This window comes from Caloenas nicobarica, chromosome Z (genome assembly GCF_036013445.1).
Source record: "Caloenas nicobarica isolate bCalNic1 chromosome Z, bCalNic1.hap1, whole genome shotgun sequence".
NCBI classification, from domain to species: domain Eukaryota; kingdom Metazoa; phylum Chordata; class Aves; order Columbiformes; family Columbidae; genus Caloenas; species Caloenas nicobarica.
In genome coordinates, this window is record NC_088284.1 from 14,133,855 (window position 1) to 14,159,246 (window position 25,392).

The window sequence follows — 25,392 nt, forward strand, 5'->3', positions numbered from 1 at the left end:
CGCGAGAGACAGACCTATTTCTATTTATACCCTCTTTTGTCCTTGCTTTTTTTTTTTTTTCGGTTGTTGTTATTGTCTTTCACTCCCTGCTAGCGTTAACAATGGTTTGACTGTGAAGATCATATTCTGATTCTTCGCGCTCAAATCCAGTCATAATAAATTTCAAGCTGTAAAATTCCTCGCTGTTGTGCTATTAATCCCGAAGGAAAAAAATTCAATGCCCCAAAGAAGGGAGAAGTATTACAGAGGGAAGAGTATGAAGCCAATTGTTTGGCTGGGCTCCTTTGGTCTTTGGGTTGGTTTTTGCCTCTTTTTTGAAAATTAAATTTTTTATTTTTGAAAACGTGTAAAAATTTTACATTAGAATGGTACAATAATACTTGCCAGTAATTTTTAACAATATTCCTTGTAAAGAATACGCATAAAGTACGAAATAAAAAAAACTCCGTAAGTCTATTATAATACAAAACACAGGTTAAAATAAGAAATTATAATCTTGAGTTTCTTCTGTGTAAACATGTTAATCTTTTCTTTTATAAAAGTACATGAGACAAGTGTACTAAAAGGAAAAAGTATTGCTTTGCTGTCCTCCCTCAAGCCTTTTTTTTTTTCCTGTACATTACTGTATTCAAGCTCCTAGACCTGAGAATCTCTGAACTTCAACGGTTTAGAGACGTTATTTATCACCATATCACCTTTTTTTTTCTTTTTTTCTTTTTAAGGAGTAACGAGTAACTTTCCAATAGCGTGACCGCCTGCCTGTGCAGCATCTAGACCAGGCTTTGCAAAAACACGCGGCGGACTACATCCGAGCCCCACCGCGCAATCCCCGCGCAAAGCCCGCAACCCCTCCGGGCGGCGTCCACTAGACATCCGAGCGGTCGAGAAAGGAGATAACCCAGATCCTACCTTCGGAAAGACTCCCAAACCCTTAACAATTAGAGATCCGTGCCGCGAAGCCGGAGGCGGCGGGCAGGGCGGCGGCGGGGCGCAGGCTGCCCCCGGTGCTCCCCAGCGAGCGGGCCAGCCCCGGCGCCGCGGCTGACTGCGAGGCGCAGCTGCTGCCCGCGCCGGGTCCGGGACCGGAGCCGGGGCCGGCACCCCCCCCGATGATGCTCTCGATGGAGAAGGGCGAGCGAGCCAGCGCCGCGCCGCTGCCGGGCTTGGCAGCGTGCAGGGAGGCCGCCAGCGCCGGGCCCAGCGGGTGCGCGTAGCCGAAGGGCGTCCGTGCCAGCTCCGCCGCCGGCAGCAAGGGGCCCGGCGGCGCGGCGGCGGCGGCGGGGGGCAGCGCCGCGCCGGGGGCGCCGCCGGGGGCGGCGGGGGGCTGGCGGGACGGCGGGGAGGGGTGGTGGAAGGCGAAGAGGGCGGAGTGGGGGTGGTAGGGCTGGAGCTGGAGGCCGTAGCCGCAGCCGTAGGGTCCGTAGGCGCAGGGCGGCTGCTGCGGGGGCTGGGGCGGGGGCTGCGGGAGGAAGGCGGCGGGGTCCACGGCACGCAGCAGCAGCTCGGGCGCCGGGAGCTGCTGCCGCTTGAAGCGCTTTCGGCGGCGCAGGAAGCTCCCGTTGTCGAACATGTCGGCGGACTCGGGGTCCAGCGTCCAGTAGTTGCCCTTGCCCGGGTTGCCGGGCTCCCGGGGGATCTTGACGAAGCAGTCGTTGAGGGAGAGGTTGTGGCGGATGCTGTTCTGCCAGGCAGGGAACTTCTCCCGGTAGTAGGGGAAGCGCCCGCTGATAAACTCGCAGATCTCGCTCAGCGTCAGCCGCTTCTTGGGGCTCTGCAGGATGGCCATGGTGATGAGGGCGATGTAAGAGTAGGGCGGCTTCACCAGGCTGTTCTTGCCGCCGCCGCCCGCCCCGCCGCCGCCGCCGCCCGCCCCGCCGCTGCCCGCCGCCACCGCCTTCTGCGGGCCGCCCCGCGACGGGGGCCGAGAACCGCCGGCACCGTCCCCGCCGCCCGCCCCGCTGCCACCACCGCCTCCGCCGCGCACGGGCGACCGCGGCAGCAGAGCATCGTCGTGGAGGTCGCCCACATCCTCCTCGTCCTCTTCCTCCTCGTCCTCGGCGTAGGAGCGGCGGCGGCGGGGGGGCTGCGGCTCCTCGTCGTCCTCCTCGTCGTCCTCCTCGCCCACCACATCGATGTCGGTCTCCTCAGCCAGTGCCGACGCCTCGGACATCTCCGAGCTCAGGGTCATGGCGCGGCGGCGGGGCAACGCATTGGTGGCTGCCGGCGCGGCGCGGCGGGCGGGCGGGAGCCCTCCTCGCCGCCGCCAGGCCCCCGCGCCGCTCCGCGGAGAGCCGCCCCGCCGCCGCCGCCGCGGGCAGGCGGGCCGCTCCGAGCCGCACCGGCCCCCAGCGCCGCCGCCGCGCCGCGGAAGCGCTCCCGCGGCTGGTTTGGGGTTTGTTTCGGGGTATTTTTTGCTGCTTTTTTGATTTTTCTCTCTGTCTTTTTTGTCCCCTCCCCTTTTTTGGGGGGTCTTTTGTGGGTTTTTTTTGGTTGAGGTCGGGGATTGGGGGGCGGGGGGGCTGTGCCGCCGCGCCTGGAAGTCTGTTCCCCCTTCTTCTCACCTCAGCCCCCAGACATTAATGGATGCGGGGCAGGAGGGAGCGCGCCTAGTACTGGGAGGAGAAGAGGGGAGGAGGCTGGCGAGGAGGGAGGGCAGAGGGGGCGGCTTGCTCGGCCTTAGGAAAGACGGTGAAAAGGCTGGGGCCGAGTCCCGGAGAGGGCGGCCTTCCTCCCCGCCTTATAACGAGGGGGCCATCACATGGCTCCCAGCGTCAGAGCGCGGCGGGGCGAGCGGCGGCCCCGGGCGGCGCCGTGTCTCCCCCCCACCGCGGGGCGCCTCGCCATCCTCCCCCCCCCCCGCCCTCGCCGCGCCAGGAGGGACTCTGGGGGGCCGCGGAGCGAGCGGGGCCGTCTTAAGTGGAAAAAGGGGGAAATAAAGACACACACACCGCCGGGACAGAAAACTGGGGAAAAAAATATTAAACAAACAAACAAAAAACCCCAAGCAAACACCAACACCAAACAAATGAATCTGTCCCCAAGTGCTGGAGCATCTTCCCAGGAGCCGTCCGGAGGGTGCTGGGAGCTCTGCGTCTGCCTGGGCTGCTCCCAGGATCGTGGTCCCGTTTCCCGTGGGAAGGAGAAAAAGCGTCTTTTCGCCGAGATACCGGCGCACCGCCGCTGTTTCGTCGCCCGGCGCCCCGTGGCGGGGGGCGGCGTGGGGCCGGCCTGAGGAGGGGGCTGCGGGAAAGCCCTGCTGCCAGGGTGCCGGCGGGGGCGGCCGGGGGGCACTTGGCGAGAAGCTGTTTTTTCTTTATCCTCAAAATCATGCCGCAGAGAGAGGTGGTGAGTTAATAAACTTCAGACTTCTGTCCGCGGGACGGTTTAGAGACATCTCCCCCTTACTTTCCTCTTCTTGCTCCACAGTTTAATTCATTTAAGAATGAAATCAAATATCTCTCGATGTCGACCCCGCAAGATCTCAAAGAACCCCGCTAATCTAACAGTTTATTTGTAAGGCTATTGTTTTTAACTGAGTGAAGCAGTTTCCTCCATTATGGGGAACACTAACAGAGAATTAGCGTTATCTCTTTCATATACGAAGTAAAACAATTCACTGGCCTTTAAAATGCCAATTCTGTTATGTGTAAGAGCAGCACCTCCAAGAAAAGCGACACAAAGGATTGCTTCCTAACTAAATCTCAGTTTCAGGTGATACACTGGAGGATAGCAGAAGAGCGGGGACCCCCTTTATGCGAGGGCTGTGAGTGTTGGTGAGGAACCAAACTTGTATACAAACGCAATTACCGTGGTCTTAACATGAAACTCTTTGAAAATTCCCATCACTCCTAGTTCTGACAGGATAACCCACGATCAGGATCCGATTGATATGGGAGTTTGTAGGAGACCACGTCATGCTCAAGCAGAAATCGTCGTGAGAAGGACGGACTGATGCCTAGCGTCCTTACTGCTGAAATCTCTCTTCTCAAACAACTCACACACACCATTTTCTTGAAATGCGTATTCAGTATATTGTCCTAATTCAAAGCTTCAAGCCACCTTGTTTCAAACTCAGTTCCATGGATTTACAACATAATCCTTTCTACTATTTCTAAATAATCCTATTTACATTTTGTTCGCTACTAAGGCGCCTGCAGGACAATACTAGCAAAAGTTACAAAAGAAAGAAAGAAAAAAAACCAACAACCAAAACTCAACAACTCTTACACCCAGTAACTGAGTACTAGTTTGTTTGTTTTTTTTTTTCCTGCGGAAAGATTGATAATGTCACTCGAGATTTACGGTTCATAGAAAGTCAAATGCCTCTTTGAATTAGTTTTGGGGTTCCTAGGGCAAGTTACTAAAAGAAAGGCAGAAAGGACTTTTCCTCTTCGAGAGGTTTCTCCTTTTTACAGAGTTAGTATTTTTCCTTTTCGCTCTCTTTTTGTTCTTTTTATCCTTGCTCTTCTGCTGGTACTTTCTGATGTGCCTGAACGCTTAAAACCATCTTGAAACCAAAACCCACGCTATCAAATAGGAAGAAAGGTGGAGTTTAAATTTTTTTGTGCAAGAACCCAAGAAAGCAGAACCAGAAAGCCGGATCTGCCCGCTATCTCCTGCTGACACCCAGGCAGGACGCAGTGGTGTTTCACTGCGAGTGTGATACCGGCGGCTCTTCGGCAGCACCGGGTGCCCGGGAGCACCGCAGCCCCGGCGTACCGGCTGGGGCCCGGCTGGGGTGAGGGTCCTCCTGGACGTGGCCGGCCGCGGTGGCCTCGGGGGGATGGTGGCGGGGCGTTGGGGACTCCCCTGGCAGACTTGGTCAATAATGCAAGCCCTTGTCCGTCGCGGAGTGGGGAGTCGAGGGTCTTGCTTTCTGGGGGGCAGCTGAGCCAGCCTAGTGCGGACCATTAAGACCTGGCGTTACCGCATCCCCCAGAAATCGCGACTTGTCTTTGCGCATCTTCCGCTTGCTCCTGTCCCAGCCCGGCAGGTGCCTTCCCAAAAGGGCGTGAAAGAAAAAAAGCGAAGCCGAGGAGTGGCGGCACAAGGCACGAACGGCGCTTCCCCAGGTAGGACCGCGCCGCCCCCCGGGGCCGCGGGTTTTGCCCTGGCCCTCTCCCGCGGCCGGTCCCGCTCCGCTGCGCTTCTGGCGCTGCCCAGCGCGGGCGGGCGATGCCACCTACCGGCAGGACCGAGGACGCCACCCACCGCGGCGACGGACCGGCCGGCTCCGGCATGCCCCGTGCCGGGGCAGGGTGCCCGGCGGGGCCCCTCGCCCAAAGCAGCCCATCGGGAAGGGCAGGGCAGGACCCCCCCGCTCCCGGGCGGGTCTCCGAGACCCTAAGGAAGAGCAGCGTTTTGGGGAGACCTGAGAAACTCCCATCCATGGGAAGGCTGGGACTTCCCTGACCACTTTCCCACCCCCGCCCCGGGGCTCTGCCGCCCTGCAGTCTTCCTCGAGAAAGCGGGGCTGCCCCACTCATGGGCCACACACCCACCCGTGAAACGGCCACCACGGGCCCAGGACTCCGGGGCTGTCTTCCATAGTTTCCTGTTGGTCGTGAATGATGTAACATAAGGTGTATCTAAAACAAGAGCAGGACAGAAGCGAGATGTGAAATACAGCTATGCAGGTGGGGTTTATTTGTTTATTGCTTGAGGTTATTACTATTAATTATAAAGGTTAATGACATGTTACACACAAAATTCCTGCATGCATATATAGAACACCCCACACTTTATCAGTGCAGTGCATGTACTGATCAAAGCATAGAGGCAGTCCTGGTGGCTCCTGCTCTTCCCCTAAGCCCGAGGCCCTCCCTAGAAACAAGGCTGAGCTCTTGGTGTCCACAGCTCCAGCAGGGCAGTGACAGGAGCTTCCCCTCAAGCCTTATCCTCAGATCCAAACCTGAGAAGCGACTGGGTATTTTGGCAGCTCTCTGCAGCTGGAGCTGACTGGAAAGCCCCAGAAAGCCAGGGCATCCTGGCTCAGATGGTGGCTCCAGGGATGCTAGGCAGAAGCCAGACTGGGTGGACTCACCACCATCTCCCTTTGACGGGTTCCAAGGGACAGTGTCCCTTGGGAAATGTACAGTGGCCCAGGCCACACACTCTTCTTACAGCTGGGGAGCCCATGACTGAGCAGAGCACCCTGGAGCCCTTGTTCCAACAGAGAATAGATGAGCCTAAAGACCTTCCCTGCCCCTGAATTCAAAACCAAAGAGCACCCCAGGCACAGTTTGAGGCACTTTCCTGCAGCTGCACTGGCACACTGGCTGAGGTGCTCTGGCTTTTCCAGGGCTGACCTTGACCATGCAGAAGGATTCCAGAGTCTTCTCCAGCTCCACATGGGTCAGTTTCCTGGTGGTGGTGTGTGTCCCTGGGTGATTTGTTGAGTGTTTCACTAGGTGCAGCCTGGAAAGTACCATAGATCCCGGCCACCATGTACACATGCTGTAGCTGAAAAGCCTGCCCTGGACTTGCTGCACCTTGCAAGGCTCCATCACCAAAGGCTGCGCCTCATTTGGTGTGGCCTCATACATCTCCACATCCAGACCTGGCTCTTACGTGCAGAACCAGACTCTCTGTTAATTGAAATAAAACCATTTTCCAAATACTTTACATTTTCTGTCAATGTAGTTCATTTGGCCAAAGATTGGACAGGGTTATGAGCCGCTTGTGTCATGGAAGGAAAAAATCCTTCAGCAATGACCATGCAACTAGTTGGTGGTGTACCTTGCACTGATAGCTGTGGTGTCTGTTGTCCACTGTCACTGTGACCACCATTTTAGATGCACTTTTTTGTGAGTTTGTCCCCCTGTTCCCTTGCTGTGTAGGTTTGGGGTAAAGTAACATTTCTCTCAGCCTCCTGAAGAGGCTGGGATTGTAAACAGGGTCTGTGTCACCAGGCCAAAAAGCAGCTCATTGGTGAGGGGTTGCAGCAGTCACCTGAAAGACTGAAGGAGGCTGAAGGAAAATTTGAGGCTTCCTGCCATGTCTACTGCTGAAATAGAGTTCCTCACTCTTGGAAATTACCTTTCTGCCCTCCCCCACCATCAGACTTAGTTTTTTTCTTATTTGGTTTGTTGGTTGTTTAGGGTTTTTTTCCCAATTTGTTTTTGTAGGTTTGTTTTTGTTTTGTTTATTTGTTTGTTTTCTTTCCCCCCCTTCGTTCTATAATTCTTGCAGGGCAGATACATTTGCTGTGACAGGTGAAAGTAACTTCTTTTAAGGCCCTTTTGGGCCTTTAATTATTGTAAAATGCAATTAAATGTTCTCAGGACCCTTCTGCACTTCTCGTCTAATACAACACAAGGAGACTTTATACTAGGTTAGACCAAGACCCATCCAGCATTATAAATTAACTTCAACATCAGCCAATACCACGATGTTTAAGGAAGAACACAGGAACAGAACAAATGTGTAAATTTTCTTCCTAGCTGCCAAAAATCTAGGTTTCTGGTTTGGTTTTGTGGGGGGGTTTTTTTGTTTTTTTTTTTTAAGCCAGTGATAACCTCTGAATTTAATAGCCTGTTATGTAATTTACTCTGTGAATTTGCCAAGTCACCTTTTGAAATCACGTGCATTTACACCACTGAACATGTTCTGTGGTTAAATGTTCTGCAGCTCTAACCATGTGTGGTGTGAAGTGGCTCTTTTTGTTTGCTTTAAGCTGGTCACCTGCTCATTTAATCCGATGCAGTCTCATTTATGTACTAGAAGAGGCAAACAACAACTGTTGTTAACCACCCTTTCCCTGCTTCTCCTGACTCTGTAGATTTTATCACACTTTTTTTCATTGGTCAGCTCTTTTTCAGGCTGAGGGGTTCGCTCCAGAATCACTGGATTAGCATGGAAGTAATTTTGTACCCGTGACAATCTTTGCCATTCTCTCCACCTTTTCATGTTCAGCTGAGGCTGACTACTGTAACAATGCTCCAGAACAGCTCGAGGTGCCTAAATTTGCTTTTACAGTTTTCTTTTCAACTTGTTATTTCTACTCTTTTACGTCAGTGTCTATTCCCAATGCTAGTGGAGGGATATAGCACTGGCCATCAAAGCTGATATAGCAGGGTACTTGTCACATAAACAAATCATGTTTGTTTAGGTTACAATTGATTTCATGACTCCCCTGACTATTGAAAACCTTTCTAACATTCTCCACATAAGCACCAAATTTTTCATTGTAAACAAGCTCTGGCAAATTAGGGGGAGATGCCATAACTAATGCCTCAGATATTTGAGATATTTTCCATTTAATTCTGTAGTGATGCAAGTAAGCCCTGAGAGAGTATGAACCCATTCATAAGTGCAGTGAATATTGGCAGGTATGCTCTTCATTCACCTAGAAACCCTTGGCAATAAGCTGTACTGTGATCAAAGACGGAGAAGATTGATTTTTCCATCTAAAATTAAGCTTGTGGTGTGTTCCTGCCAGGGCTTGAGCAGAAATAACAGCTACCTGCTGCAGAAGGAGGAAGGCCCTTGCCCTGTCCTGCCTCCCCACCTCTGGCCACCTGTGCTTATCACTTACCTCCTGCCGAGCACCTAGCGGTATCAGGAGGCCCCGAAAGCCAAAGGCAAAATCCAGAATGAATCACACCTTCTCAGCTGCCAAGACATTAGTCCAAAGTGGTATTTTGACAGCTATGCACCCAAAGAGGGGCAAATTTAGTCGTGATTCATCTTGGGCTAAATGTGCCATCCTTGGGTGGCACTATGCCAATTTTGCGTCATGACTTAACAACATTCCTGACTTGTAACTAATTGTCTTAGCAGGGGTCGAAAGATTTGTGTGATTTTGGCTCAAACGAGAAAGTTCTTTTGAATTTTGTATATAGGATGTACACAGGAATAATCTGTTTGAGTCTGTGACATTTGTGCCTTAATTTAAGGTACCACCTTTTTCACACACAGCCAGTGATGAATATGGTGACTTCTGACTTTTACCTATTCTCTAGCAAGATCTTCATTGCTGACTAAGACTAACACAAAACCCTTTCTAGGCGAGGCTTTACCAGTCCAATTAACACGAACTCCCAAGTATTCGGCAAAGCCCGTTTGAACCATGTTCAGTGAAGACAGGAGATTCTTCCTGTAGCGCTTCTCCAGCTACTCTCTAGACAGCCTCTGTGGGATGTTATAAACAGAGAGAGGCATCCCACAGCTCATGAAAGGCTTCTGATGTGGCTTGAAGCCCAGGTATTTTGGGTCGCCCAGTGTAAGAGTTACAGGCATTGTGAGGAAAGGACACTGTTTGCTGAGGAGCACTCTCTCTTCCTTGACACGGAAGTCTATTATGGATTACTCCATACAACTCACTGGCACGTGGTACAACACTGTAATATATGAGATAAAAACAGCACTGCACTTAGGTTCAATGTTTCTGGGCTCCCATTCCATGTTTATATATATAGTATCTCTTAAAAAGTTAATAATTCTTCAGTGAGTCTTATGTCTGGACTTTTGGAGATAGTTTCTTTTCCATCCATGTCTATCACAACACTTTTGCTCCTGTACCCCATAATGTCACTACTTTCCTCTATTAAATCACTAACATATATGCATATTCTTCCAAATAACTTAGTACTTTCCCACTTATGTCATACAGCAGCTACATTAGGAATGATAACATCATTATTCCCTGTGGTGCCCTGCTGATGTGCCATACACTTCTGCTTTCTTGACTGCTGAATACAGCATTCTTTTGAACAAACGCTTCCTAATAACATTTTGAATATCAGAAGGGTTTCCTTCACTGCCTGAAAATGCATGTGTTCTTTGTGGTCACTGGCAATCAGGACAAATATTACCTCACTTTAGACTGATCACTTATTTTTATGACCTGTGTTTCCTGAACATGCTAGTAACTGATCTCATCTTCTACACATACTCTATTACAAGTTACACAGCACTGGCCATTCTTTCAGGAGAGTTTTTTGACTGGAATTTTGACAGCAAATATTGTTATTCTTCTTCCTTTAGATATAATTTAGGAGACAATTTTCCCAAGTAACCATTTTAACAGTATTTTTTCCACTCCTATGATGCTTCTGAGCAGCTAATGAACTCTGCTTTAGCAATGTGTATTCTTTCATGGTTTTGAGATCCTAACTTTAACCCTTCTTCAGAACTGAGAAGATGCTTACTGAACTCAGGCTCCATTTCAGTGCAACAGGCTTTGGATCTGTTTCATTTCTCAACAGAAGTTGTCCATCTACAACTAAATCCAGATTTAGGTTTATGCTTCCCATGACACAAATCCACAAAAAGGACTGGAAAAGCAAGCCAATAGTATTTTAGCATTCTAAAATACTTTTTCTCTGATGCAGAATGTGTTTTTTTAAGGTCTGCTGTTTGATCCAGGAAATGTAATTAAACCTTAGAGAGTCCTTTGAACTGCAGCTCTTGAACTGCTTCAGTTGGTTCCTGATACAACTCAGTGATGCAGTTTTCAGCATAATTTGTCTCTGAAATCTCACTTGAGGAAATACAAGGTCATACCTCCAGCCCAGTTAATCTTAGGCTGACAGCTGGGATGGCACTTCCTACAGCTTCTATCTTGGAATAAACTTTCTGTGACTCATTTTCACTTCAGTATTTCAGCCTATTAAAATATTTTGCATGTTTGTAATTATCAGTTGTACTAGTAATTCTGAAATCTTTCTTATGTATTGATGGTAGACTGCAGAAAACGTGAGGCTGAAGTATTTATTGTTTTTACTTTCAATAGCCTGCAGTGATTTAGTTTGGTTGGTTTTGTTTGTTTGTTTTCATCTTGGCTCTGTTCCCTTTTGCTGCAGGTACACTGCCAATTTCATCTTGCAATAAATTTATAAGCTTTCTTTTTAGTTCAGAACAAACTCTGTCCTCCCCAAGTCCCCTCTTCCTCCAAATCCATTTTGTTCCTTCTGAATTCGATATGCGTTCGCTAGTTCAGATACAGTAATATGGGCTTCTTCCCACCCCATTCTTTTCCGAGCAAACTGACTCATTGTTCCAATTTTGCAGATATACTGGACCAAATTTCTGCAGGTCTCACCACTATCCTTTATATATGTTTGATCATCCTCTAATTTTTGTCTGTGATGTTAATCTGTTAGCTGCTCTTCAGCAGCACCTTTTGAATCATCCCATCCCTGAGACCTTCTATCACCACCAGTTGAGTAGTTTCAGGTTTATCATTCATTTTCACTCATTACAAAAGTCTCAGTTTCAAGTGATCAAAATCTTCTGTACAAGTTGACACTCAGCTCCAGTGTAGTGAAGAGATACCATAAGAGCCAATAAAATTTACACGCACATGGAAAGCAACGCCTTGCCAAAGCCTTGCCTCTGGGAATTACTAACACGGGAGCCTTAAGCTTAATCAGTAAAGAATAATAAATTAATAATTAACATAGTCTTACAGAAACAAGAACAAAGGGAATAGTTTATTGAGGATATTTCAGAGAAGAACTGGTTTAAAAGGCACTAAAATACAGGATGAGATAACAAGGTCAGTACTATCTGTACTCATGGCAGGAGGCCCATGGGGCTCGGGTGCGGTGATGGTGGGGGCAGGACCATGGCACAGCACGGCTCCTCTTCCCTTGCGTCCCCCGGCGTGTGTAGCATCGATGGAACACGAGGCTCCTTTCCCCGCAAATCTCCTCCTGCGCCCCGCTGTGCGACGCTGGCCCAAACTCTGCCAACGCTGCTCAGCTTTAACACCCATTGGAGACAGACTTAACAAGTTCCCTACAAACGTGAGATTGGTCCCACCGAATTCCTCAGAGAGGCCAAACCCAAACACACCACTAACCTGTGGAGGACCAAAACTGTGGGCTGTGAGCGAACCCACCCCGAGGAGCGGGGCTTACAGACACTCAAGTGCAGCAGCAACTGCCTGGCTCAAGGCCTTGAGGCTGTGCCTTCGGTTCTCAGAGCAGGGAAATCACGGGCGCGGGGAAGAGGTTTGCGTTACACGAGTAACGCGCTTTCTGGGAAGAAGAAAATTAAATAGGAAATGCCAGATCGCGGACGAACTCGACCGTGACGGGGAGCGCCCCGGCGGCGGCGGGGAGAGGAGCCTCACGGCGCCAGGCCCGGCACCGCCACGGGCAGCCCCGGCCCGACCCGGCCCGGCACCGCCCCGGGCAGCCCCGGCACAGCCCCGCCCCGGCACCGCCCCGGGCAGCCCCGGCCCGACCCGGCCCGGCACCGCCCCGGGCAGCCCCGGCACAGCCCCGCCCCGGCACCGCCCCGGGCAGCCCCGGCACAGCCCCGCCCCGGCACCGCCCCGGGCAGCCCCGGCCCGGCCTGGCCCGGCACAGCCCCGGGCAGACCCGGCCCTGCCGCCAACACCCGCCGGCGCGGCGGCCCCGCCCCTCTGCGCGTGAGGCCCCGCCCCGCCGCCGCGGAGGGGGCGCCCCCTGCCGGCCCGGGCGGCGGCGCATGCGCCGCGGGGCGCGCGGGCCCTTTCTTCCGGCCGCCATCTCGTTGCCGCCCGCGTGCTCCGCCTGGCCCAGCGCCCCGCCCGCGGCCCCGGCCTGTCCCCCCGGCCTGTCCCCCCGCTCCGGCACCGCCGCCCCAGCGCCGGGAAGGTACGGCGGAGACGGTGGGAGGAAGGTGGTTTTGCGGCTCAGGGTTGCGGGGCGGCGGGTGGCGGCGGCTGGGGGCAGGAGAGGCGGTGGCGGGCTGGGCCTGAGCCGCGCCTGAGCGCCGCTGGCCTGGAGCAGAGCCCCGTCCGGCCCGGTGCCGGGCTGGGGGTGTTTCTGCTGGGGGCCGGGGTGCGATGAGGGTTTGCTGCGGAGCCGCTGGGCCCCCCCCCGCCCTGCTGCCGGGCCAGCCGCTGCCTGACCCGCCTCCCACGGGCGCTCTTGTTGCCTCCGCAGATGAAAGAAACGATAATGAACCAGGAGAAGCTCGCCAAGCTGCAGGCCCAAGTGCGCATCGGGGGCAAGGTAGGAACCGCATCCGCGGCGTGTCCGTGCGGGCACACCGGGCCGAGCACCAGCGGCCCCGCAGAGCGGAGCGGGGGGCAGCCGCACGTTCTCGGGGCTTGGCCGCGCTCAGGGGAGCTGAGCTGCTGCAGGGGCCTCTAGAGTCAGCCCGGTAGAAGCGATGCGTACTGGTTCAATCTCCAGCCTTTTCTGTTTGGGCTTGTGGTAACGTATTACAGTAGACTTGCAGCCTGTGGTCTCGTATGAGCTGTTTTATAAGGCATGTGGGGTTTGACGTGAGCAGACTTTCCAGCAAGTGAGCTCGCGTGTAGTTTTCATAACAGATTGTAGGTGGTTACATTCCAGACTCTCATCACAAATCTTCAAGGTGTCTGTGGCTGGTTTTTTGCCTTTTAGGATAAAGTTGGAAAATCTGTACTTGTCATACTCTTGTAATTGTAAAGTAGTATGCTTGGAAGACCCCTTTATTTTATTATGGCATCTGAATGTATGTAGCTGTGTGATTACTGGAAATTTTGAAAGTATGTTGAGTATAGTCATATGCTAATAAACTTTTAATTATGGTGTTGATTTTAAGGCAAGAATTAGTTAGTATTTTTTTTTATGCCTGAGGAAATGTACACACAATATTTTAGAATACAAACTATTCAACAAAACTCTTCCTGACAGAGTTTCCAGAAGGTTTCATTTGTGTTTTCAATCCTTTTTTGCCCTTAGCTGGAGATTTAGACAGCCTTAAGTCAGGATTAACATAGTAATTAACTGGCTTGGTGATTTTGCGTTTTTTTTGGTATGGGTTACTATTTAGGCAGAGAATTGCTATATTATATTGGTGATAGTCTTTGTATTACTAGTGTGTGTGTATTGACTGTGGAGGCTTTTAATGTTTGTCACATAAGAGCATACATTCAGACTACAGCTCTGATAGCTCTCTGGTCAATATGGACTTTTTAGAGACATAAAGCAAAGCTTAGAACATGCTGATGGTACTGTCATTCAGTTTTAAAATTGGTCTGTGAAATACTTTGAATGCCTGAACTTGTCTTTTAAAATTGGTTTTACAGCTGGAAATTATTACCGGTATTCTTCATAGAGTTGTCACCTTGTAAGTTGAGATGAGTGTGGAGGAGGCAAAGAGGGAAGAGTCACTTCTTGTGAGAAAAAGTTACACATGGCCTCTATTGGAAGATTTAAATGATGTTGCAAGTCTTACAAATAAGTTAAATATTATGTTTAGGTCAAGGGCTATTGTAGTACTTTATGTGAAATTTGGGATTTTTGTGTAGAATATTGCTACAGCTATATGTCATGGCTCTTCTTCCAAACCTATCTAGAGGAGTGGCAGATGAGTCTGTAGTATTCCATTGTTGGCCTGCTGTACCCACTCCCCCTTAATATAGAGGTAGAAGGGTGTGAACAGTGTGTTTCAGCATGATTAGAATAGAATTTGCTTAGTAAAAACCTGCAATCTTTAGAAGCTGAAATCTGCAGAGGTGAAAGCAGCAGCTCTTAATTTAAGTTAGATTGTCTGAGGTCTGATACCTATGTTTAATACGGGTGAAAAGGAGATACATGTTCCTTACATAGCTTTGGTTCAATACTTCATTTTTTGAAATTTACTGGGATGTCTTTTGTCCAGAAGGACTTAATGTATGCCTTATGTAGCTCCATTCCTGGGTAGTTAAGGGACTAAAATAAAACTATTTCTGCTATGTTAGCAGTTTTCACATTGCTATGTGTACGAACCTGACAGTAGCAGGGAAAGGATATTAAGCTTTCTAAACAAATGACTAAACTTCTGAGCTGTAGTCTTCCAAGTGTTAGTTTCATGTGAATTTGTCATTAACATTCCTCATTGCTTGTAACTGGATTATGTTAGAGCTGTTAGCGCCCAGTTGGTTTTCTGACTTCTGCCAGTTAACTTAAAAGGTATTGCAGCCATCTATACAGCTGTGCAGCAGCACATTCTCATATTTCTAGCATGTGGCAGATGGGCAACTGGACTAGGACTTAGATTAATAGTTACAGTGTGTCCAAAAGGAGCTTAGTTTCACCTGTTCCTGGATGTTTTATGCCTGATATTACTGAAGCATTATGATTGTGAAGGAAATATAGAATGATACTTTCTGCTTTTTCATAGGTGTAGATATATTCTCATATGGGACAGTTCTTTCCCTAGGGAAATCTAGAGCTCTTTTTCTGTAGAGGAACTTAACCTTTGCTTGTTTTGCTTTCTAAACAAGGGTAGTCTGGAATACTATGTAGAAATATTTTTTTTAAAAACCTGTTTATAACATATTTTGGGAAAATAAGCGTTTTTCAAGTATGTATGTGGAATTCAGTCATATGGGAGATGTCTCTTTGGAATAAAAATTGAGTATTTTGAGTTTTTTCACATTCATTTGTTAATGATGCATTCATAACTTACAGCCTCTGACTATTATCAAAAATTGGCTACAATTTAAGAAAGGTGATCTAAGGAAAAGTTCATAAGCTTCAGAAATTACCTAAAACTGTGCTCATTCTTCAGTTTTACGCTTACGATAACAGACAAGGTTAAGGTCGCAATTTTTATGTTCTAAGATGCTGCTGAATCCGTATGAGAATTGTGGAATAAACATTCTCTGCTGCATTGCTTCCTGAAACCTCACGCTTCTCTGCAAAGCTTGCTTTATAGCAAGGGAAGGACTGCTGCAGTGCAGTTGCGGGCGTGGGGTTGTGTGCGCTGTAGCAAAGAAGCAGAACTTCGGGTGTTAAATTAATCTGTAGATGACTGCAGAGTAGTTATATGGCTCTGAAGATTAGAGTTTGTGAAGAGCTACTTAAGTATTAGTTTGTAACTTTTTTTTTTTTTTTTTTTTGGAAAGGGCACTGCCCGCAGAAAGAAGAAGGTTGTCCACAGAACAGCTACAGCAGATGACAAGAAACTTCAGTTTTCTTTGAAGAAGCTGGGAGTCAACAATATTTCTGGAATTGAAGAGGTAATTGCTTCAAAGGAAAAATACTTTTCTATACAGAAATATAAAATGTATCAGAATCAATTTCCTGGTAAGTAACTTACAAAAGTTGTCTGTAAATTATCAGTAGGTCGTTGTTGAGGTTGAGGAGCTGCAATTTCCTGTTAAATTGAAAAATCTTGCTACACTGGTTCAAATACTGGATTTTTTTTCTTGCAGGTAAATATGTTTACCAACCAAGGAACAGTCATTCACTTCAATAACCCCAAAGTTCAGGCATCTCTGGCTGCTAACACTTTCACTATCACCGGCCACGCTGAGACAAAGCAGCTGACAGAAATGCTTCCTAGCATCTTAAACCAGCTTGGAGCTGACAGTCTGACCAGCCTGAGGAGATTGGCAGAAGCCCTACCCAAGCAACGTAAGTTGAAACTTGAATGCATTTCATGTTGGCAGCTGACATGTAGCTTATTTGTGTAGCAGCAATGAAATTCATTGCTCTCTCACTGTCTACAAGCATATTATAAAATGGCTATAAAGAAATGGGACTCTTGGATCTTATTTATAGCTCAAATCCAACAAAGAGTAAACCCAAATAGAGCAGGGGCACCTGTCAGCGTATCTTGCAGCTGGTCTAGGACTGGAAAGCTATAGCCAGACTTGATTTCGTGGTAGTTTACTTCTTGGTGTGCCTACCATATTTTGACATACCTCATTCATTAACGCTAGGTATAAGAATTAGGTTTTAAGAAAATACGTACTCTGAGTTTATCTGTTTTGATACTTTGGATGGAAACACAAGTAATGGGGAGAGGTACTTCAGACATCTTGCAACTGCTTTGCTGCCTCACAGGTGTGGTGAAGGTGTTTATTCCATGGACTTTTTGATAGCTAGGAGGGAATTGCACAGTATTTGTAAGGGAGTATGTTAGCAGTTCCTGTGTGTGTAGAAGAGTGTAGAGAACAGGACTATCAGGAATATTATGTTAGATAAACCAAATTCCAATTCCATCTTTAAATTAGTAAAAGAACGTGGACATATGTTTTTCCCAAAACTGTGTGGGAAAAGTAGAGAAGGGACTTATGTATGTGGTGTTTGGAAAACCTGCTGCTGCTACAGGGTGAGAATTTGGAGTGAAATACAGGCTTGTTGATGCTGGGAACACTCCTCATGTCCTGCATGTACTGTCTTCCTAATTTTCTGAAATATCTTAAGTCTATTCCTTCCAACGTATGGAACATCCTGAACACAGAGTCTATCACTGTGTCCAGTTTGTGGTCGTTCTCAACTTCATTACTACATTTTTTTCTTCCTGTGCCTTGCTGCCAACAAGACACCCTATGTTTCCATTCCTCAAGTTGATGATACTTCCCTCCTGTCAACTGCCCACTGAAAAAGTCCTGCTAGAAGTAGTCTTCAGGAGATGGAGTAAACTGCTTCTTTCCCCATGGAGCTCAGGTTCATCCTTCCTAAAGCCACCAGTGTGGCTTCCTTGTAACAGTAGGGCCTAAAAGGGGAAAAAAAACCCCCAAAAAACAGAGCCCAACCAACCAAAAAAAACCCCCCACAAAACAAACAAACAAAACCCGACGAAAAACCCCACCACAACAGCAGCCCCCCCCCCCTGCCCCCAACCAACCCAAAAAACCCCCAGAAACTTGAAGGATTTAAAATGATCCCCTAAGATCTCTTCTCATAACAAAGTGAGTGTTTTCTGGATAAGCTAAATTGTGCAGTTTTAATATTAGGGAAGATTGTTTTCAGGTGGTTGCTTTGTATGACCTAGTAGATGGCTATTCCGTTCTCCTTTGGGTGGATGCCAGAGTCGTTGCACAAAACTTTCCATCCAGCATTGCCTGCTAGATTTGGAAGCCTGACATCAAAAAGTAAATGGTCTGTCATGATTGTATTTGCAGGTGCTAAAGTAAACTTAGTCTGATCTTGGAGATGAGTGAGAATGCATATAATTTAGGAGGAAATAACATGGTTTGCTTTTGAAATGTTGCATTTAACACTAAGACGCACTTAAGTTGTAACTGCTTTCTGCTGTTAAAAAACAAAGTAGAGTTAGAAGTGACTTTGTCCCAAGCCCTTACAGACCAAAGTTCATGCATTCATCAGGGTACTGGTCAAGTATGAACTTATCTCTGTCCTCATGCTTTTCTTGAAAACTGAGAAGGATTAATTAGGGTAAAACTGAGATGATAGAGAGTATGAGACAGCTTACCCTTGTAGTACAGCTAAGAATAGCAGTAAAAGTAGTGGCATAGGCACCCAGGGACCTGAGACAGCTATTCTTAGCATTATACTGCTGCAGTTTTGGGGGTGCTCATTGGTCTGCCACAGTGGACATGGTTAAGTCTCACTAGCTCTGGCAAATACAATAGGAATTGTTAGGAAACTACTCAGTCAGCAAATATATGGACCAGAACATGTTACCTCAACCACCTAAGTATAAAATTGTGCATCCAGTTTCATATTCCTCTGACTTTGCCAGGGAGCAATCGTATTTTTAAGCACCTCTGGTCATGTGTGTAATTGTGAAGCTGCAGGCCTAAGATCATAAGATCCTTTCTTTTCCTTAAGACTTGTTGCAAGGCACTCAGTATACTTAGGTACAAGATGCTGACGAGTAAACTGTAGCATGCATCCTCACATTTCCCCACTGGGCTGTTTGAGCATTATCAGTAACAAAAGGAATGTGAACTTCCTAAGTTGAAGATTTTTGTTCAGCAGAGGAACTGGATAGAGCGTGACAGTTTAGCTCAGAGTCTTTAATAATGTTTTCAAAAAACCACAAAGCAAAACAACTAGTCAAGATTGCTGTGGTGAGCTTGACTGATGCTTTTGAACTACTTGCTCTTGCAGCTGTGGATGGAAAAGCACCACTTGCTACTGGTGAAGATGATGATGATGAAGTTCCAGGTAAGAACAAGCGTGCAATGGAGGAAAAGTGAATTTTCCTGATAGATAACCTGTTGCATATGATTGGGCCAAGGATGGTAAGAGTATTGACTAGTGATTTGCTGTCACAGAGTTTCTGTGGGCAGGTTGTTTCATGGTTTTCAAACACCATGAGAGACTTAAATGGACTATTCGTTTGAGCAAGCATTTTTGTCCTGTGTAGAAGTAATAGCTATGGCTAAGATAATTATTTAATATTTTATAAGAAGGGTGGGAATAAGCTACCTTCTCAGTATCACTTTGCCCAGTTGTGCTGTAGTGAAGTTAAATGCTTTTAGAATTGTGCTTTATAATGAACTATCTAAAACTTACTTGTTTGAGCAAGAAGAATGAACTGTGAAGCTCTAAAAAGTTACTTGGTCTGTATTTTTTAAGCTGAAGTCTTTTATGTTGTAGCATTTGATATGAAGTACAACTTTGAAAAATAAAAAAGCCAGAATGTTTGGTGAAGTGGAAGTGGATCAAACTTTAATTTCAATATTCTTCTTTTTCTAGATCTGGTTGAAAACTTCGATGAAGCTTCAAAGAATGAGGCAAACTGAACTAAGTGTCACTTTCTGAATAAAGTTAAAACTTGAAAAAGCTATATGGAGCTGCTACTTTATATTGTGACTGCTTTTATCTTATTTTCTGATGAGATCTCAAGATCTGTGATATTTGGAAACTCTTTGAACCTGCAGCTTTTTAGTTACTGCTTGTACACAATATTATTTTTGTGGCCTAATTGAACAAACCTGTGCTTTGAAATAAGTCAGATTACTAAAGGATTTCTGCCTAGACATAATTTTTGAGTAACTTGTATACAAGCAAAACCCTATCTTTAATGAACTTTGGCATACAATAAAAATATAAAATAAAGTTCCTGGTGTGGCTTCTTGCCAGAAGACCATAAGTATTAAACATAAATATTAGACAATAATAGAAGGTCATGCTTTTCTGCAGAGCGTCTTCCTGTTGCTGTGTTAGAAAACTGGCTTTATATTTTTTTGGTGCATAGTGTAGCATTTTAGACTTAGTAGGTGAATTCCCCGTATTTGCCGATCAGAGCTACTTATGCTCTGAGTCTCCTTATAATCTACTGAATTAAAGAAATAGATCTGTGTTCTAGAAATAATTATTCGTGGTGTAACACGACATAAAACATGCAGGTTGAGAGAGAACTTTACTTGGCAAAAACAGTGGCAAGCTGTTGACATCTTGTGGGAACTAGATAGTAATGTTAAATTTTTGTTTTCAGGGAGTGTTTAATAGGTATTTCCAGAGTGTAACTATTTAATGTTTCAAATAATATTTTCCCAGTATTTTAATTTTACTTATTTGAAAATGTCAATTGTGGGAGGGAATGAAGTATAGGAATGGGAAAAAGCCTTAATAGAATTGATCATGGCTCTTAAGTCTGTATTTAGCATCTCCAGATCTATTAACTAATAATTATATTTGGATGTTTCAGGAATATGTTCTTTCTATTGCTTTTGTGTGTTCCAGAGGAAAGGAGAACTTGTTTTTTGGGCACAAGGAGTACTTTTTAAATGCTGGTCTGACCTTCGCATAGCTGGAGCTTCCAGGGATGAGAGCTAGATTTCACGTTTGGTGTTAATGGTAGATTGCTTCCATAACAAGCTAAGCTGGAGTAGAAGAGCACTCAACTACCAGCCTTCTGAGGTTGTCTCTAGAGCAAATACTTCTGGAAGTGGAAATTTGTCCTGACTTGTGCAGCATAAAATTCAGGGTAAAACTTGGCTATACCTGTAGCAAACTTGTGCCTGGGAAGAGGTGGGGCTGTGTCTGACTTGTGAAGCCTGTTTGTCATGGTGTAAGTCATTGCTGTTGGAAAACAGTGGAGGAATTACTTGTTCAACCCTTGCAACTCCTGTGGTTTGAGGTAAGACAGGAATCTTACATGAGCATGTCATGGCTGAAGTCAGATGCAAGAACTTACAGTAACAATTTCAGTTTACTTGTCTCAGTTTGCAAGTGCTTTATCAGTAAATTACACTTTTAACATTGAATTAATTCAAATAAATAAAGTGCATTTATTGAATTGTGGCAATAATGTAGAAAAACTAAACTATGCAAATTTGAGTTTTGAAATGAGGGTGGTGACTTTAAGCTAGTTGACCTGTAAAAAGTAAAAACTAAATTCTGCAGACTTGTTTATCACGCTTCTTGTGACGTGTCAAGTCAATAAATCCATGCTGATTTTTTTTTGAGAAATTAATAAATGTGCTGCCCATTCTGTGACTCGTAAGTCCTCAGAAATACATCCTTTAAGCCACTGTAGGTAGCCCTTGCTTATGAGATGTTTCATACTGGTTTCTGCCTTATGAAGTGACTTAGTGTCTTACTTAAGTGATTTAGACAGTGTTAGCCTTTTCCCTACTAACAGACATACCTGATGCTTAAAAAAATAAGATCTTTGCTAAAACAGTATCTTTGAAATGCAAAATAATGCTAATCCAGTGATAAGCAGCCATGTGACCTGTCCGTGGAAGTCTACATGCTTGGTATGCTACCAGTCAGGAAATACTGGCATGTGTCTGCATCCCTGAACTGAGACTAAGGATGAAGATATGATCAAAATATGTTATTGATTATAGCAGATTCTAAATGGAAGTAGTTCTCTTGTTGGAAGTTTATAGTAGTCTTCATGTCTAACAGTTAAATGTTCAGTTCTGGACTCAACGCTGTGATTATTTTCTTTTAGTAAGGAGTTTGGTTATGGTCATCCTAGTCTGTCATTAATGGCTAGAAACTGAAAATACTTGTGTTTATGTTTCTCATTAGCTTGAACTTCTTTGTAACTATACTGTAATTATGCCATTACAGATGCACATCTGTAGTCTTGCTCAAGGAAAATGGCTTTGTATCTCCATTCCAAATGTCTTGGATAATGAAGAAATGAAAACAGATGCCTACATTTCTATTGAAACAAAAGTTTGTTTGAGCTTCTTATTTTTAAAAAGCTGAGGGAATGTCCTGAGTTTGTCAGATCAAGCTTTGTAACAATTCTACTCCAATGCGCTGGTGAGGTTTTTTTCATAATTTTTGCAACAGATTTTTAGAAATATCTTCATAATTGTTAACCTCATGCTTTAGGGCTTTGTTCTGGTTTAAAATTAGTATATGCTACAGAAAAACCCAATTACAGTACTTTTGGAAGATGGTGAAACTACATCTTTTATTAAGCTAGTGTGGTGCATATAGGAAAGCAAGAACCTGCCTACTATGGTTTTAAAATAACATTGTTTTTAAAGCTCTAGAAGGCTTCTTGAGTAATTAGATTGGATTTTTTTTTTTCTTTTGTTTTTGGAAGTGTTGTGAGTTTCAGGTTGTCTCAGGAAGTGTCCCCAGTGAGAATTTATCATAATTAGTAGTGCATATGTAGCATATGTGACCAAGGAAGATCACTTGGTTTAAAACATTCACAGCTCAATACCTCAAATACCAAGTCAATACTTGTGTATCTTACTATATTGATTTGCTGGGGGTGTGGAGGAAATTTATCTAGTTCTGTGAAATTTTCTGCTAACAGTGTGTTTTGTGGGTGGAAAATCATACATACATTTCACCTTCCTTAAAGCGATTTCCTGTATCTCTGCTGAAAACTTAAATGTCACATTATGGTACAGATAAGAGTACTGAAGGAGACTTGAAGAGAAAAGCGTGTATTTGTTTTCTCAGAGTCAGTGGAAGAATTAGATGAAAAAGATGTGATCGAAACAGTGTCTAGGAGAAGCACATGTGTGTGTGGATGTAACAGGGGGTGGGAGGTGAGCGGAGGAAGCTGGTATTTTTCATGGGAGGTGGGGGGAGTCATTGAGAATCCAGAGCATGGAAGCTAAGCTGGTTGATCATCCTGTTCATGAGAATGGATTTGAACAAGTTACGAAACTGGAGAGTTAATATTCAACACAAATAGGAAACCCTACAGGGAAGTTTCTGTTGATGACTAGATTACAGCCTTAAGCGACTGACATGATGGTTGTAACTGTAAAGAGGAGAGATTTTAAAGCTAGGTATTTTAAAATACTGACACGTACTCAACATAGCTTTGGCTTACATAAATATATGCAATATGGCTCCTGATTTTTTTCTAAGCTATTAATTGTTCCTTTTGAGACCAGTCTTGAGGGATGTGTGTCAGGTGAAGAGTAAAAGTCAGGACCCGAATTTTAGGAAAGCAAATTTCCAGCTCTTCAAGGAGTTAGTCAACAGGACCCCCTGTGAAACTGCCCTCAGGGACAAGGGAGCAGAACAGAGCTGGCAGATCTTTAAGGATGCTTTCCAGAGAGTGCAAAAGCTTGTGATCCCCAGGTGTAAGAAATCAGGAAAGGATGGAGACCTGCTGTTCAAACTAAAGGGCAAGAAGGAAATGCAAATGCAGTGGAAGCAGGGATGTGTATGTTGGAAGAGCACAGGGACACTGCCCGGTTGTGTAGGGGCAGGGGCAGGAAGGCCAAGGCGCAGCTGGAGCTGAACTCGGCAAGGGACGCAAACAATAACAAGAAGGGCTTCTACAGGTACCTCAACCAATAAAGGAAGGACAAAGAAAGCATAACCTCCCCAATGAACATGACTGGCAACCTGGTAAAAATGGGCAAGGAGAAGGCTGAGGTACTCAACGATATTGTTGCCTCTGTCTACACTGGCAACCTCTCTTCCCACTCCTCTCGAGTGGATGAACTGCAAGACAGGGACTGGAGGAGCAAAGTCCCTCCCACTGTAATATAAGAGAAGATCAGGTTCATGACCACCTGAGGAACCTGAACATACATAAGTCTGTGGGACCTGATGAGATGCATCCCAGTGTCCTGAGGGAACTGGCTGATAGAGATGCTAAGCCACTCGACAAGATATTTGAGAAGTCATGGCAGTCAGGTGAAGTCCCTGGTGACTGGAAAAAGGGAAACATTGCACCCATTTTTATAAAGGGTAGAAAGGACCCTGGGAACTACTGACCTGCCAGCCTCACCTCTGTGCCTGGGAAGCCCATGGGAAAGATCCTCCTCGGAGCTATGGCAAGGCACATGGAGGACAGGGAGGTGATTCAAGACAGCCATTGTGGCTTCACCAAGGGCAAGTCCTGCCTGACCAACCTAGTGGCCTTCTGCAATGGAGTAACTACATCAGTGGACAAAGGAAGGGCTACGGTTGTCGTCTACCTGGATTTCTGTAAGGCCTTTGACATGGTTCTCCACAACATCCTTCTCTCTAAATTGGAGAGGTATGGGTGTGATGGGGGGACTGTTCGGTGGTTGAGCAACTGGCTGGATGGTCTCATCCAGAGAGTAGTGGTGGATGGCTCGATATCTGGGTAGACACCAGTGACAAGGGGTGTCCTGCAGGAATCCATATTGGGACCACTACTGTTTATTATCTTCAACAGTGACACAGGTAGTGCAATTGAGTGCACCCTCAGGAAGTTTGTGGATGACATCAAGCTGAGTGATGCAGTTGACATGCCTGAGGAATTGGATGCTATCCAGCGGGCAAGCTTGAGAAGTGGGCCCATGCAAATGTCATGAGGTTCAACAAGGCCAAGTGCAAGGTCCTGCACCTGGGTCAGAGAAACTCACAGGCTATGGGATGAAGGGATTGAGAGCAGCCCTGTGGAGAAGGTCTTGGGGATACTGGTGGCTGAATGATTGGACATGAACCAGCAATGTGCATGTGCAGCCCAGAAGGCAAATAATATCTTGGGCTGCATTGAAAGAAGCGTGGCCAGCAGGTGGAGGGAGGTGATTCTGCCCCTCTACTCCGCTCTGGTAATACCCCATCTGGAATCCTGTGTTCAGCTCTGGAGCCCTCAGTACAGGAAAGACATGGACCTGCTGGAGAGAGTCCAGAGGAGGCCACAAAAATGATCAGAGGGCTGGAACACCTCTGAGTTGGGATTGTTCAACCTGGAGAAAGCTCCAGGGAGACCTTATTGTGGCCTTTCAGTACTTAAAAGGGGCCTATAAGAAAGATGGGGACACTTTTTAGCAGGGCCTGTTGGGATAGGGCAAGCGATAATGGTTGTAAACTGAAAGAGGATAAATTCAGACTATATATAAGGATTTTTTTTTTTTTAAATTTTTTTTAATAAGGAGGGTGGTGAAACACTGTCTCAGGTTGCTCAGGGAGGTGATAGATGCCCCATCCCTGGAGACATTCAAGACCAGACTGGATGGGGCTCTGAGCAACCTGATCTAGTTGAAGATGTCCCTGCTCATGGCAGAGGGCTTGGACTAGATGACCTTTGAAGGTCCCTTCCAACCCAAACTATTCTATGATTCTATATTTTATAGCTTCAGCCAAATCCAGCAATTTGGGAAGTTGCTGAAGATGTTTTCCATCAGATGTGGTGACTGAAAGATCCTGACCTGTAAGAGACTGGATTCTGGGAGAGAAATGTATTTTACAGAAAAAGAGCTGACACTGCAGCTGAGCCAAGCTTGCTTAGCTAAAGTGAACAGTCTGTAGCATGAGTGAATTTGACTGAGAGTCAAACTCAATAACCTTAAAAATGGGTGAAAAGTAG

At 46.4% G+C, this 25,392-nt stretch overlaps 2 protein-coding genes across 2 annotated transcripts; one reads left to right on the forward strand and one right to left on the reverse strand.

The window, feature by feature from the left end:
* Window positions 1–931: 931 nt before the first annotated feature.
* FOXD1 (forkhead box D1) lies at window positions 932–2,188 on the reverse strand. The gene has a single exon (XM_065657355.1). It carries the CDS (start codon window positions 2,186–2,188, stop codon window positions 932–934), a length of 1,257 nt encoding a protein of 418 aa, XP_065513427.1.
* Window positions 2,189–12,430: 10,242 nt separating this feature from the next.
* BTF3 (basic transcription factor 3) lies at window positions 12,431–19,727 on the forward strand. Its single transcript, XM_065655967.1, is given in 7 exon segments — window positions 12,431–12,546; window positions 12,549–12,587; window positions 12,879–12,947; window positions 15,815–15,928; window positions 16,124–16,325; window positions 18,774–18,830; window positions 19,365–19,727. Coding segments are annotated over 7 exon segments (636 nt in total). The 5' UTR covers window positions 12,431–12,438; the 3' UTR covers window positions 19,412–19,727.
* Window positions 19,728–25,392: the final 5,665 nt, after the last annotated feature.

Bases quoted from the DNA above. Each gene is read 5' to 3' on its own strand.
- FOXD1 (XM_065657355.1), bottom strand. From the start codon at position 2,188: ATGACCCTGAGCTCGGAGATGTCCGAGGCGTCGGCACTGGCTGAGGAG.